The sequence below is a fragment of the Aedes albopictus genome, chromosome 2, assembly GCF_035046485.1.
Source record: "Aedes albopictus strain Foshan chromosome 2, AalbF5, whole genome shotgun sequence".
Classification (NCBI taxonomy): domain Eukaryota; kingdom Metazoa; phylum Arthropoda; class Insecta; order Diptera; family Culicidae; genus Aedes; species Aedes albopictus.
In genome coordinates, this window is record NC_085137.1 from 353,900,659 (window position 1) to 353,913,881 (window position 13,223).

The 13,223-nt window shown below is 38.6% G+C and overlaps 3 protein-coding genes across 4 annotated transcripts in view; 2 read left to right on the forward strand and 1 right to left on the reverse strand.

The window, feature by feature from the left end:
- The window catches only part of LOC109416657 (uncharacterized), a 325,658-nt gene that overhangs the window by 312,008 nt on the left and 427 nt on the right, over positions 1–13,223 (reverse strand). Inside the window, exon 3 of the mRNA XM_062852757.1 lies at positions 12,555–13,195. Coding sequence (XP_062708741.1) covers positions 12,699–13,195 — 497 coding nt within the window. The 3' untranslated portion in view covers positions 12,555–12,698. The remainder of the gene's footprint in view (positions 1–12,554; positions 13,196–13,223) is intronic.
- Positions 413–1,506, forward strand: LOC109416628 (uncharacterized). Its single transcript, XM_019690698.3, has 3 exons — positions 413–657; positions 735–878; positions 948–1,506. Exons 1-3 carry the CDS (start codon positions 585–587, stop codon positions 1,457–1,459), a joined length of 729 nt encoding a protein of 242 aa, XP_019546243.3. The 5' UTR covers positions 413–584; the 3' UTR covers positions 1,460–1,506.
- On the forward strand, positions 7,612–8,696 carry LOC109407402 (uncharacterized). 2 transcript variants are annotated; one of them, XM_062848904.1, is made up of 3 exons: positions 7,612–7,759; positions 7,829–7,957; positions 8,018–8,696. In XM_062848904.1, the coding sequence occupies exons 1-3, from the start codon at positions 7,687–7,689 to the stop codon at positions 8,512–8,514; spliced, it is 699 nt and encodes a 232-aa protein (XP_062704888.1). In that variant the 5' UTR covers positions 7,612–7,686; the 3' UTR covers positions 8,515–8,696. The 2 variants fall into 2 exon arrangements, with proteins under 2 accessions (XP_062704888.1, XP_062704889.1); XM_062848905.1 differs by having other exon boundaries at positions 8,033–8,695.

Here is a 13,223-nt window from a genome sequence, read left to right on the forward strand (position 1 = left end):
GGATCACGAGATACGCAAGAATATATGTTGGGGTCCAATGGACCCCAGGGTCCCAAAACGGACCTTTTTTTAAGGTATCCTTTTGAGGGTTAATAACTGTGGAAGTGCTCAAAAAACACTAGGTTGAAGTGAGGCGGGCCAAGTCCCAGTGAGGACGTAGAGCCACGAAGAAGAAGATATAAGGTAAAACTTTTTTCATAAGCGACTGAATACTTTGCAGATTTCGGTAAAGTATTCTCTTAGATAGTTAACTATTTATCTTGAGTGAGAATTTATTAAAATCGATAACACGACAAATACCAAATCAGTGACCACGCGCACTCGAACCAAGGAAGCAATAATGCTCCGCACCGTATGCATACTAACTAATCGATTAACCGCTTACGGTATAAAAGCACCTGTTCTCAGTTCAGGAGTTATCATTCATCTGTGGAAGCTTATCCAAGCATTGCATAAGCTTAGCTCCTGATTGTTTAGTTTTAGAGTTTTGGCGAGAGTAATTTTGAAACGTTTAGATATCCATATCTAAATTTGAAATTCAGAATATTGCGCTGATAGTGAGTAATCGGATTGTTCGTTTAAAAATGAAGAAAGCTGTTGCCGTTCTTGTTGTGCTGTGTGGAATCAGTGCAGGGTACGCCATACCCGTCCAAAATGGTAAGTCTTGTATTCTGAGATAACTAATTATTGCAGATGTGTTTCACAAACTAATTTTGGATTTTCTTATTCTTTAGCATTCATGCACTATCAACAACCAACGGGTTTTAGAACCGTTCAGCGCACCATGTATGGCGTTCACTTCCAGAATCAGCATTTCCAGAACGGGCAGTTGAGAAATCAGCGGGTATCAGATTTTGCTGCTCCAGTGCATCCGAATGGTAAGCAAATGGAATTAATTGGTTATTATAAGTTCAGTATAGGTAAACCAAATACCATCCTTTCATTAGATTGTCAGCATACAGATCATGATGGCGCTGATTGGCCTGTTCCGTCTGCTAACGCAGATCCTGCAGCTGCCGCGTATCCCTCAGAGCAATACCCAATCGAAGAACCCCATCAAGATGTGCCAGCAGTTTACGAAGACGAAGCAGAAGAGCCGATCGCTGATGAACCACTAGCTGCTCCTGCTGTTCCTGCCCCAGTACCAGCAGCCACAGTTCCAGAAAAGAAGAAAAAGAAGGTTCCAGTTCAGGTGGATTCGAACGAGGAGGAGGAGCAGGATGCTCAGGTCAGCCGTCGTGGAGCTGATGATGCCGGTGCCTCAAATGCTTTCTTCCCAATCAACTTCGGAAGTGCCAGCGGTGGAGCCATTGCCATTGCCAACTCCTACAGTACTGGAAAGGGAGGATCGGCTACCAGTACCGCCACTGCTTACGGAAGCCCAGCAACTGCTGAGCTGAGAAGATCTTCTGCCACTCAGCTGAGAAATAGGCCATCCAAACTTCGAGGACGACAATAATATATTCGTGATGTTTTGATGGGATGCGTGTTTTTGTATACACGTCCTTCAAAAGTAATAGAATTAAGTTGTAGCTTTACCAACTGATTAATAAGTAGTCAATATTTATTTTTTAAACATCAAAACCTTTTCATGATGAAAGCAAAAATCAATCTATTCAATTGCAACATAAATATCACATCCTTCAAATCAGAACAGCGTAGCTACTTAAATATGAAATATTGATCTGAAAAATAATTAACACTGTGAAAGATGTGCTGTCTGTATAGGTATTTTCGTTTCGTTTCGTTTCTACTAAAACCTTCACAAATAGGTCAAGTTTAAATCAGGCAAACATTTGGAAGATAATTAGTTTCCTTCATAAATTCTTTCAAAGGTTAGTTAGGATAATCCTTAAAGGATAACCTTCCAGAGATTCACAAAAAAATCGTCAAAGTTTCCCGAGTAGGAGAATATCAAAAAAAAAACAACGAATTCACAAAACCTGTTTTTATATCTTAGTTTGTTATTATTAACTTATTGAGACATTACTGTTCCATAACATGTTTTGACTGACAATCTTATTTTATTATGATCATGCTAATTGGCATATTTTTCTAAAACTCCATTTCAATAACATGTTTTGTTGTGGCATAAGTTCAGTTGTTATTGTATTATTGAGACTGTAAAAATATTGGGTTTTGGTTCTATAAAGCGAGACAAGCAATGTAGTAGACATTCGAAAACCCGTACGAAGGGGGATAAGTGGATGGAGGGGATCTAAAATTCTCAAATTTTTGGTGATGTACTAAATATATGCCCCTTAAGCGACTTCATTTACTAGTAGCACTCAAAAAATGATCAAAATTTGTATCGTTTTGCATGATATAAGCACTAAAAACAATCATTTGGAGTCGATCACCGCAAATTGCAAAACAAGCAAATACCTACCTTACCTTACCTTACCAAATAATGACATTCAAAATTACTAAAAGAGTCAACTCGATAATCAAATTGAGGGGCCCAGAATCGAAGGGGTTTAAGTAACCATTTTGTCGAATTTGAGCTGAGCATATCAAAGCATTCTTCAAATTTCAAGCTTTCAGGAACTTTCTTAAGATTAATTTTACGATGATTAGAAAAAAAAATACAATAAATTGTAGAAAATTGGGTCGATTTTGAAACTCCATACATTGTGTATGGGATGAAAAATTGGTGAAAAAACAGAAAAACTTTAAGTCGGACTCTAATAAAAGATAAGCGTGACAATATGCGGGATTGGCCTAGTTGTCAGTTTTATTGGTGCTCCTCCTCGGACGTTACATTATACATATTATATTATAACTTACTTTGTTATGATTTAGATGTTTTAATTCATTTTGTTGTCAGATTGTTATCAATAACATTTTAATTTCAAAATTTGTTAATTTATTATTTTACAAAATTGCAATTATTAACTTGTTATTGAAACTAACAAATAATGTTATTTAACTGGTCTTCCAGGCACTTTTTTGTGTTATGATTTTTGTTATTTTGCCGCTTATGACGAGTTTATAAAACGATATGTTATATTAATAACATTCAAATAACTTTTTCCGTTACTAAGTTATAATTTACTGACCGGGGTTGATCACCGTGAACGATTATTATGTAGTTTTATTGGCAATTATCGGTGATATCACCGATAATTGCCAATAAAACCACATAATAATACTAAGCTATAATGCCAAAATAACATATTATATTATGATGTTGCTATTCCCTTCTGCTCGAGTTCCGTTAAGAAGTTTTTCAAGGGATTCTTTCAGAAATTCCTCCACAGACTTCTCTAAAAAATATTTTATGGAATCTTTCCAAAATTGCACAAGAATATTTTCAAACAGTATCCCAGGAATTCATGCATAACAACTTCCAAGTGTTCTTCCAAATATTCTTCCAGGGAACGCTCCAAAATTCCGTCAGATATTTCACTAAGACTTCATTTACAAAATATTCCATGGATTCCTTGTGAAATTTCTCCTGGGATTATTACAGACATATATAGGGTGTCCTTTAGAAAATCCTGCTGAAGGAATCAAAAGTTTCTCGAGGGATTCCTGCATAATTTTCTTCAGGGATCCAGAAGTTTTGAATCTATTTATTATTTTTTAGATATTCTGTCCTAGGATGCCGTTCTCCGCAAAGTTACGTAAGCGCCTGTTTCAACATGTTGTACAAAATACAACAGCGCGATCACTCGAGAGTTTGCTAACACCTCTTGAAATATCCTTAGAAATTTCTCCAGAGTTTCCATTGGAAATATCCACAGGAATGTCTCCAGGAATTACCTCAGGGATTCAAAATTCAGCAAGAATTCTTTCAGGGATTCTTTCCTTACTATTTCCAGTGACTTTTCCATCGCTTCCTGGAAAAATTCATACAGATATTCTTTCAGGAGTTCTAGAAGTATTACTTCGTATATTTCCCCAAAAAATGATTTAGAAGTTCCAACAAGGATACTTAGGGTTTTTTCCACGGATTTAGTCATTTCTCCAGAAATATTTCCTGTGAATTTCTTAAGCAATCCCATTCAAATTCAATTCCATTTTTTGGACTCCTTCAGGATTTTTTTGAAAGAAAATCCTCGTGGTACTTTATTAAAGGACTTTTTGAGGAACTCTTCGAAAGTTTCTCAACAAATTTTCCTGAAGTTCCACCAATCGCTTCTCAAGAAGTTTCCCCAGGTATTTTGTTTTAAGAAATCCCTCTAGAGATTCCCTTAGAAATCAGGGACTCAGGGATTTTGAAGGAAGTTTAGGAAATTTGTTTGAAAATTCGTTCAGGAATTCTTTTGGTTTGGTAATTGCTCCGTGGATTGCTTTTACAGGGTTTTCCGAGGGAATCTTCCAGTGTTTTAGGATTTGTTTAAGAATTTCAGCAAATGGATTTCTTCAAAAGTTCTTCCGTGGATTTTTTTTAATTTCCCTTTAAAAATCCTGCGGAAGTTCCTGCAGGAGTTTTTCGAGAGATTCCTTCTGGGATTCCTGCGTGAATTAATAAACAAAGGTTCCTTTTAAAATTTCTTTGAGATTTCTTCAAGGATTCGTCCATAGATATTTTTCTAGCAGTTCTTCCAGAAACTGTGCAAGAAATTACTAGAGAATTTTATAAATCTCAAAAGGAATGCCATAAAGACTTTCTGAAGGACTGGAAAAACTCCAGAAGATTCCTAGTTGAAATTCTTGAACATTTTCTGAAAGGATTCCTGGACAATATCCCTGAAGAAGTCTCTGAAGTAGTTACAAAAGGAGTTTCTGGAATAATCCTTAAGGAATATCTGAAGAGTACCTGGACATGTATTTTGTCGTGGGAAGCTAATCTTTTGGATAATTTGGGAGAAAGTAGGATATTTCAAACGTAACATCAGCAGAAATTTTTAGATCCCAGTTCTTTAATACATTTACATAAGGAATGTTTTTCCAAGTAAAAGTGTTGACCAGGTTTATAAAAAGCATTTTTTTTTTGTATTTTTTTCGGGATTTCCTTAGATATGCTTATTTTTTTTGTACGAAATCCTGGGACCAGGAAAAAGGCCAGGAAATGGACACTCTCATTTATTGGCATATACGATTTGACAGTTTTGAAAAATTAGGCTTTGGCATCTCTGCTTGGTCTGCAAATACCAACATATTCCAATAAAGGAATCCCAGATTAAATTACCTCAGTTTTGTATTTCTCAAACAAGTTACTGGGATTTCAGTCATCAATTGCAAATTAAAGGATGCATAATTTTAAATATTTCGGGTGACCCATAATTTTTCATATAAGCAAGAATCGCATTTTTATTTTGGGGTAACTTTGATAGTGCTTTGAAAACCACATCAAATCTAAAAAGATATCACATATTGAAATCTTAGGAGTATGAACATGATAGTAGAAGTCATTTGGAACATATCAGACTAAATTTTTATATCTTAATACGGAATTTTGACAAAAATTTTACATTGAAAAGTAAGTTTATGGAATACTGAGTGGAAAATTTAGCAAATATAGCTCTTCAAAATTATAATCAATCTGATATTATATTTTTACGGTACATACTTCAACATATTATTACATACTATGAATAGTGAGTTTTCTTTATTTGAGCTGTATTTCTATTTTATGTAAACAAATTTCGAACACAACATAGAGGGGGTGGCTAAAATGTTTGGGATAGGCAACTTTTTTTTCTCTCACAAAAAAAGTTCAAAACGCTGTAACTCTTCATAGACTGCATTAACAATTCTCATATTTTGACTGTTTGTTGAGCTACTATATGTGCATAATTGGTACAATTTTGAGCTCGATTGGCTAATCTTTCGCAAAGCTAGAATCATTCTCGTAAAACACTATTTTTTAGACAACTAATTTTTGAACTGTCATATCTCGGAAGCCAGTGAACCGAATTTAATGAACTTTTGAACGTTTATCAAGAATACATTGATGCCTCTTATGTCATTAAAACATAGGTACTTTTTGAACGTTGAAAAAAGTTATCATGGATTGAAACTTTCTGGATCTTTCTTGAGAAAAAAAAATGTAATTTTTACATCAATTTCATTAAATTTTAGTGTTGGTATCCAAAGATTTTCTGCTTATGTTCTCAAGATATCTCTGATAAGATGTATTAGAGCCTACTTGGATTGAAAGGATAACACATTTAGTAATTGTTGTATGATATTGTAAATTTGACTTATTGTCAAACCGGTATAACTTTGTCCATCGTAAGAAAATATTACATTTTATTTTCACTAAAAAATAGTGTTTTACCAGAACGATTCTAACTTAGCGAAAGATTAACCAATCGAGCTCAAATTTGTACCAATCATGCACATATAATAGGTGAACAAACAGTAGGAATTTGAGAATTTTTGAAGCACTCCATGAAAAGTTACAGCATGTTGAACATTTTTGTGAGAGAAAAAAAAGTTGCCTATCCCAAACATTTTGGCCATCCGCTGTACTTTTAGGCGTTTATCAGTGTATGGAGATTTCTGTCCCAATTTACAAAATTGATCCCAATTCGTAAAAGCACGCTTCGTTAAGAGATTCAAAGTCATATTTAGAATCTAATATGCTTGGTCTAAAATATCGACAATTTTCCCTTTTTTCCAAAAAGTTTTATATAATTCAGTTGTTATGAAAATACCTGTAACATGGATTTCCATATGTAATGTTTTGATTAACGTTTACCTTTTCCTTAACTTAATGAAGGATTATTATATAAAATTTACAACGCCTGTCGTACTATCAAAGTTACCCCGTTTCACGGTACTCCAGAATTCCACTTTTATATGTAGTATTTGGAAAAAAACATGTTTTGATTCAAAGAGCTGACATGCTCTGCACGGCATTTCCAATCGTGATTTTACACCATATATTTCGATCTATGAAAAATTATGGATCTACCAAAAACCTAAATTTATTAGATTTTTCAATTGCAATTAACAACTTGGACCCCAATACTTGTTTTGAAAATATAAAACTAAGGAAAGCACTGTTACATTGAAAGTATTAGGAAAATTTGCTTAAAAGTGAAGTTCCCCTGTTTTATGGTACATACCTACATTACATATCAATGCTTGAAATGGTGGTTTTTCCAAGTTTTACAAGATTGCTCATACAGAATGGTATGCCAAGAAAAAGATGACGATTTTTCTGTGTGGTCAATGCGCTCTTAGGAAGTCGAGTAGAATCATTATTCAACAAGCAATTGGAAGTTAGTGTGCAATAAATAATGCCCCGATTAAGCGTGTGGCCAAAATGGTCGTAGACGACGATTAGTGCTGCTAATTTGGTGTCATCAATCAAGATATCGCATTTTTATGTTAATTCATGTACATCTTGTGCCGATGTGATAACACGAGAAACAGATGCTGATAGAATGACAATGTCTACTTTCCAGTGACTGTAAGAATTTCAAGAATGTTAATGTTCTAAGGAAATGGATGCTTCTTTACAGTTCATTTATGGATTTGGCCTAGCGGAAATCAATTGAAGTCAGAAAAAACGAGATCAGTGGCCACGCGCGCTGAAACAAAGGAGTCAATATGTAATGATTTACCATCGCACATGAATACAAAACAGTCAATCCGATGTCTACGGTATAAATTGCCCGTTTACTGCACAGAAGTTATCAGTGATCGGTGGAAACTTATCAAGGCATTGTATAAGTTTAGCTCCTGACTTTTGATCCAAAATATAGCGAAACAAATAATTTTGTAAAAATGATGAAATTTGTAGCTGTTCTCGTAGTTCTTTTTGGAATCAGTGCAGGATATTCAATTCCTAGACATAATGGTTGGTATTCATATCTATTGAAATAGAAATAACCCATCATTTTTGACACGTTTTCTTACACATCTACAGCTTATTTGAATTATCAACAACCAACGGGCTACAGAACGATCCAGCGTTCTATGTATGGAGTGCAGTTCAGGAACCAACAATTCCGGAATCAACGTGTAACTGATTTTGATGCTGGCATGCACCCATATGGTGAGACTTTTTTTTATTTCATACCATAAATTATTTATTACAATGAATGTTAACCATTAGACTGCCAACACACAGATTTCGACAATGCTGAGCTGCCTGTCCAAGATCCCAACGTAGAATCAGTAGCTGACGCGTATCCTTCAGAACCGCTCCCGGTAGAGGAAGAGTCACATCAGGATGCCCCCGTAGTTTACGAAGACGAAGTTGAAGAGCCAATCGAGGATGAGCCATCAGCTGCTCCAGCTGTGCCAGCAGTAGCTTCAGCTGCGGCCCCAGAAAACAAGAAGAAGACGGTTCCTGCTCGTGCCAGCTCGGGTGAAGAAGAGAATCAGGATGCTCCTACCGGACTGGGTTCTATTGGTTCTGCTTTCTTTCCAATTAACTTCGGAAGTGCGAGTGGTGGATCCATTGCAATTGCCAACTCGCACAGCACTGGAAAAGGAGGATCAGCCACCAGTACTGCCACTGCTTATGGAAGCCCAGTCACTGCTGAACTGAGAAGGACTTCTGCTAGCCAGTTGAGAAAGAGGCCCACTAAGCTACGCAACAGACAGTGAAATATTGGTAATATTAGTAATAATTGTAAAAATTTGATTGATTTCATAGTTAATAAGCATAGTCCAACATGTATATTTATTACATAGGAATTTGAAATGTAATATACCTGATATTATCTTCGAGCATTACATGAGTTGTAATCGAAATAAATAAAGCCTGATATGTTTAACATTTAATTTTATTTCATTCCATAAAAGTCAAGATCAAGGTTCATTGTTGCGGTCAACGCTCACCTAATTAAACCTATTTTAATGCTCTGAAAAGCTTAGACTTTCAGCTTTCTAACGGTAAGTTCAGAATTGAAATCGGTGGTTGCGAAGACAGCTTAAATTGCGATTTAATGTCAAACTTCAAAATGTCGTCTAAATCCAAGATGACTGCCAAAAAATTTTCAATTTCAACTAAAAGGTCTATATTTTCTCTTCATTTTGAAGTTTTGATCATGTTACAACTTGAAATTTCGAGATATCACGCGATAAGAATTTGATTAAAAATTCTCATTTTTGTCATCTTGTTAGTCCCTTGGCAAGTGCGGAGTCCATCAATTTAACCCATCCCTAAAAATAGTAGGCGATGGAATTTCAACATCTTTGAAAGAGTTATTTATTTTGTCTTTGGAAGAGTTGTTAATCTTGTCGAAATGAACAACTTTGCCGAAGACGCAAAGTCTCAGGACATAAAACTAAGAAGTTAGATGGTGGCACCACCTATGTGGATAAGTTGCGAACTACTAAATTCTGGACAATCAATGCCCTAGATCAATACAAACTATTTTGTCGAAGACACCATGTGCCGGAAATGCTTCGTTTCGGAGTAATTAATTTTGTCCCGCTAGATTGAGATCCTATCCCTTAGTGCATTGTTAAGTCCTCAACAATCACAAGTTAGGGTAGATCAGGGGAAGGGCCACTCTTGGAACATCAGAAGGCCGGCTCCAGAGGCACGTTATCCTCCATTTGGGGCATTTGTGTCTTGGAAAATAGTTGAGCAGAAGAGGATGAAAGAGAAACCGCTGGATTTACATGAGTGTAGGCGATGTAGGAGAATAAGCGCCGAACGCAAGAAGGGCGACGCGTTCGTCATCAAGACTGAACAGTTCAAGTACTCGGAAGTCTTAGAGGCAATGAGAAGCGACACACCACGATCGTGGATGTGGGAACCGACACGTGAGCAGTATTGGACGTACTCGTACAGGTGAAATGATCCTCGAGTTCAAGCACCACAAGGAACGCAAGGACGCCACTTTCAAAAGTCTGGCGGAAGAGGTCCTTGGCGAGAGCGTCGAGGTGAGGGCTCTTACGGTGGAGGTGACTCTGAAGGTGAAAACCTAGATGAGATCACTGCCGCGGAAGAGGTCGTTACGGTACTGCGGCAACAGTGAAAGGTGCAGGTGGTCACCGTAGCTGTACGGTTACGGAAGGGCCCGGCAGGCATACAGTACAGCTACAGGATGCAAACAAATCCTTTAAAATAGTTATGGGACTGCATAGACCCAGGCAGGAGCAAACTGTGGAGGCCATGCGGCGGTGAAGGCCATCCACGTGTTTGAAACCTAACCGGTTTAAGCAGTGATGAGCTGGTGGCGATGCTCTCGCGTGCAAGCGATGTTACCGTGCCTAGGCAAGTCCACCCTAGAAGTGTGGACTTCATCGATTGCGGACCTCCACCGCGCCTATCTACGGCCTAACGGCGGTGCGGCGGATGCAGCGAGCGTGATCTAAGGAAGAGCAAAACGAACGGCACGTGGTGTTGACAGCTGCAAAAGCTGCGCTGAAAACAGATATAAGGGCAAGTAAAAAGTCCTGCTTTGAAGGTCTCTGTCAGAGTGCTAATGCGAATCCGTGGGGTAATGTCTACAGGCTGGTGGTAACCAAGACGAGAGGTGTAATGGCTCCTACAGAGCACCTCCAGAAATGGTGGAGAGGATCATCGAGAGGCTTTTTTCTCGCCATGACCCTAGTCCTTGGCCTTCTTTTGTAGGATAGCTGGGGTCTGGGGCTGGCAATGAGGAGAGGGTCATCGATGAAGAACTTGCATAAATGCTTGGACGAGGGAGTTTCCCCAGACATTTGGAAGCGGCAGAGCCTGATTCTATTGCCAAAAGCGGGGAAATTGCCCGAGGAAATCACCAATGTTTCGTCCAGCGTTTGATAGGCCCCACGTTGTTTATAATTCTTCCTGGAGAAGAGACGAAGACGGACTACGTTTAATTCACGTTTATTTGTACCACAGAAAGGCAGTACCCCCCCCTGCGATTCAACTTACAACTAATTACACATGGAATCAGCTTCCGCTTTTATAGGCGGGAGCGATAGTACAGACAATCGGGATAAACTTGCAACGCGTATTGCCACAAAGGCTTATTGCGCTGACAGACAAGCACCATGCAGACCAGTTTAACTGTGTGGAAAGGTCAAATCGCTGTACACGTGATACTTGCTGTGCAATTGGGAACAGGCGTCATGTCGACCCTATCTGCCTTCCGGTAACAATGGGTCAGGGAAATGGTAGTTCTGTCTTCTACTTTGGTTGCACTATCTGTTTGTTTTCAGAATTTCTCACGGTGAAAAAATAATGGCCGCTCAGCCAGTTTTGACATCTAAGACTACCATAGAATATGTAAATACCTTGATCTGGACCTCTCTGTTCATATGTCTGTTGAGCAAATTATTCCTACATTGCTAAAAAAAGAAGGTGATGGATGATGACCTCGAACCAGGGATTGGCGGCATGCACCGTGCGGTGCGAAAAAAGCATGTGCTTCACGCAATCTCAAGTGCTTGTCTCCAGTTTTGCCGAGAGACAAGAGACGTATGAGTGAGAGCTTTCGTAATTGTGCGAGAGACAATCGCAGCACTAGCTCTACACGCAGAACACGATGTACACAGCGCAACGAGTAACTTTCACGCAGCGACCGAAAAGACAAAAGAATTCTCACGCAGATTTGTGTAACACCGGATCAGCACATTTTTTGTGTTGATCCAGTCGTACACAAATATGAGTCAAAAATCCTTTGTCTTTTTGCTCGCTGCGTATAAGATACTCGTGCGCTGTGTTGTTTCATTTAAGGGTGTACGGCGCAGGGACTCCCAGGACTGCCAGGGAGTAATGCTCGGTGCTTGGGACTGTGCTTGTCACCAAACAGAAAAAATCACCTAATAAATTAATTGAAGAGTTTGTGTTTTCGGCAAAGTTGTTAAGCTTGTCAAGGGTCGTTTGATTCGAAATTTTTCCAATCATGCGTAGTGTCAAGCCAAGTGCAAAGCACGGTGACAAGCACCGAGAGAGTGCATACGATAGAGCGTGAGAGACAGGAGAGCTCCAGCGCGCGGCAAAGTAAGCGAGCAACACACAACCGATTGCTCTCTAAAATAAAAGCTCTCATTTTTGAGTAGCGCCCATGCCGCACAGGGACTGTGTTGGAAACACACATTTTTTTTAAATTGCTCGCACGCTCACATTTTTGCAAAATATCAATATTTTTCGGTATTTGAAGGTGGTTTAGAAACCCAGTGAGGTTGCCATGTCGAAATTATTGCAAAATACATGCTCATATGAGCGTACGAGCAATTAAAAAAAAAAAATGTGTGTTTCGAACACAGTCATGTGCGGCATGAATATTTACTAAAAATGTGCAGGCCGAACACATTTTTGAGCGTAGCCGTTTTTGCGTGTGCGCGTACTCGTCTCCTTCTAGTTTGTTGTGTTGTCTCGTAGCAGCGTGTGCGGCACGCAAAGAGTTTTGAGTCGCACCCTATCCCTGCCTCGAACCTATCTTATTTTTACCTCCAAAACCCAAAAATAGCTATGAATATGGCAACCAAAACCGATACAGCATGTATTTTCATTTTTGCAGGGTAATTTTTAAGCTATTTGATAATGACTTTGTTTCAAAAGTGTTTTTATAACGTTTTAAGAAATATTCTTCAAGGCTACATGTAATAGATCAGCATGAACTACTTGCGTAGCGATTGCATGAAAATAAGGATGTTTCAATATGCTTCAATATACATGATGGTGTATTTTTTTTTAAATGTACACTTTATTTATTGCATGAATGAAAAGGAAACCTATATGAATGCGGGACATTAGATTTTAAAATATGCTAAATACAAATTCACTAATCAGATACATATATCACTTGGAGATAAAGTGGTGTCTCCAAAACTTTTTCACAACCATATTATTGCCGACCACGAAGTTTGGCGGGCCTTTTACGCAGCTGGGGAGCAGGCACCCTTTTCAATCCAACGGTTGCCGGGCTTCCATAGGCTGTTGCAGTGCTGGTGGCAGATCCTCCTTTTCCAGTGCTGTACGAGTTGGCAATTGCAATAGATCCACCACTTGCACTTCCGAAGTTGATTGGGAAGAAAGCGGAACCAATTGAACCTTGCCCGGTAGGAGTATCCTGATCCTCCTCTTCGCTCGAGTCTGCACGAGCAGAAACCGTCTTCTTCTTGTTTTCTGGGACCGTGGCTGGAACAGCTGCTGACACAGCGGAGGCAGTTAATGGTTCATCCTCGATGGAGTCTTCAACCTCGTCCTCGAAAACAGCTGGTACATCCCGAACAGGTTCTTCCTCTACCGGGAGCTGTACTGAAGGATACGCATCAGCTATCGATTCTTCGTTGGAATCATGGACAGGCAGTTCAGCACTCGTGGTATCTGTGTGTTGACAATCTGTTTTTTTTTTCCAATGCAACACCAT

Bases quoted from the DNA above. Each gene is read 5' to 3' on its own strand.
- LOC109416628 (XM_019690698.3), top strand. From the start codon at position 585: ATGAAGAAAGCTGTTGCCGTTCTTGTTGTGCTGTGTGGAATCAGTGCA. The intron at 658-734 runs GTAAGTCTTGTA...CTTATTCTTTAG, and splicing joins CGCCATACCCGTCCAAAATG to CATTCATGCACTATCAACAA. The intron at 879-947 runs GTAAGCAAATGG...TCCTTTCATTAG, and splicing joins TGCTCCAGTGCATCCGAATG to ATTGTCAGCATACAGATCAT.
- LOC109407402 (XM_062848904.1), top strand. From the start codon at position 7,687: ATGATGAAATTTGTAGCTGTTCTCGTAGTTCTTTTTGGAATCAGTGCA. The intron at 7,760-7,828 runs GTTGGTATTCAT...ACACATCTACAG, and splicing joins TTCAATTCCTAGACATAATG to CTTATTTGAATTATCAACAA. The intron at 7,958-8,017 runs GTGAGACTTTTT...GTTAACCATTAG, and splicing joins TGCTGGCATGCACCCATATG to ACTGCCAACACACAGATTTC.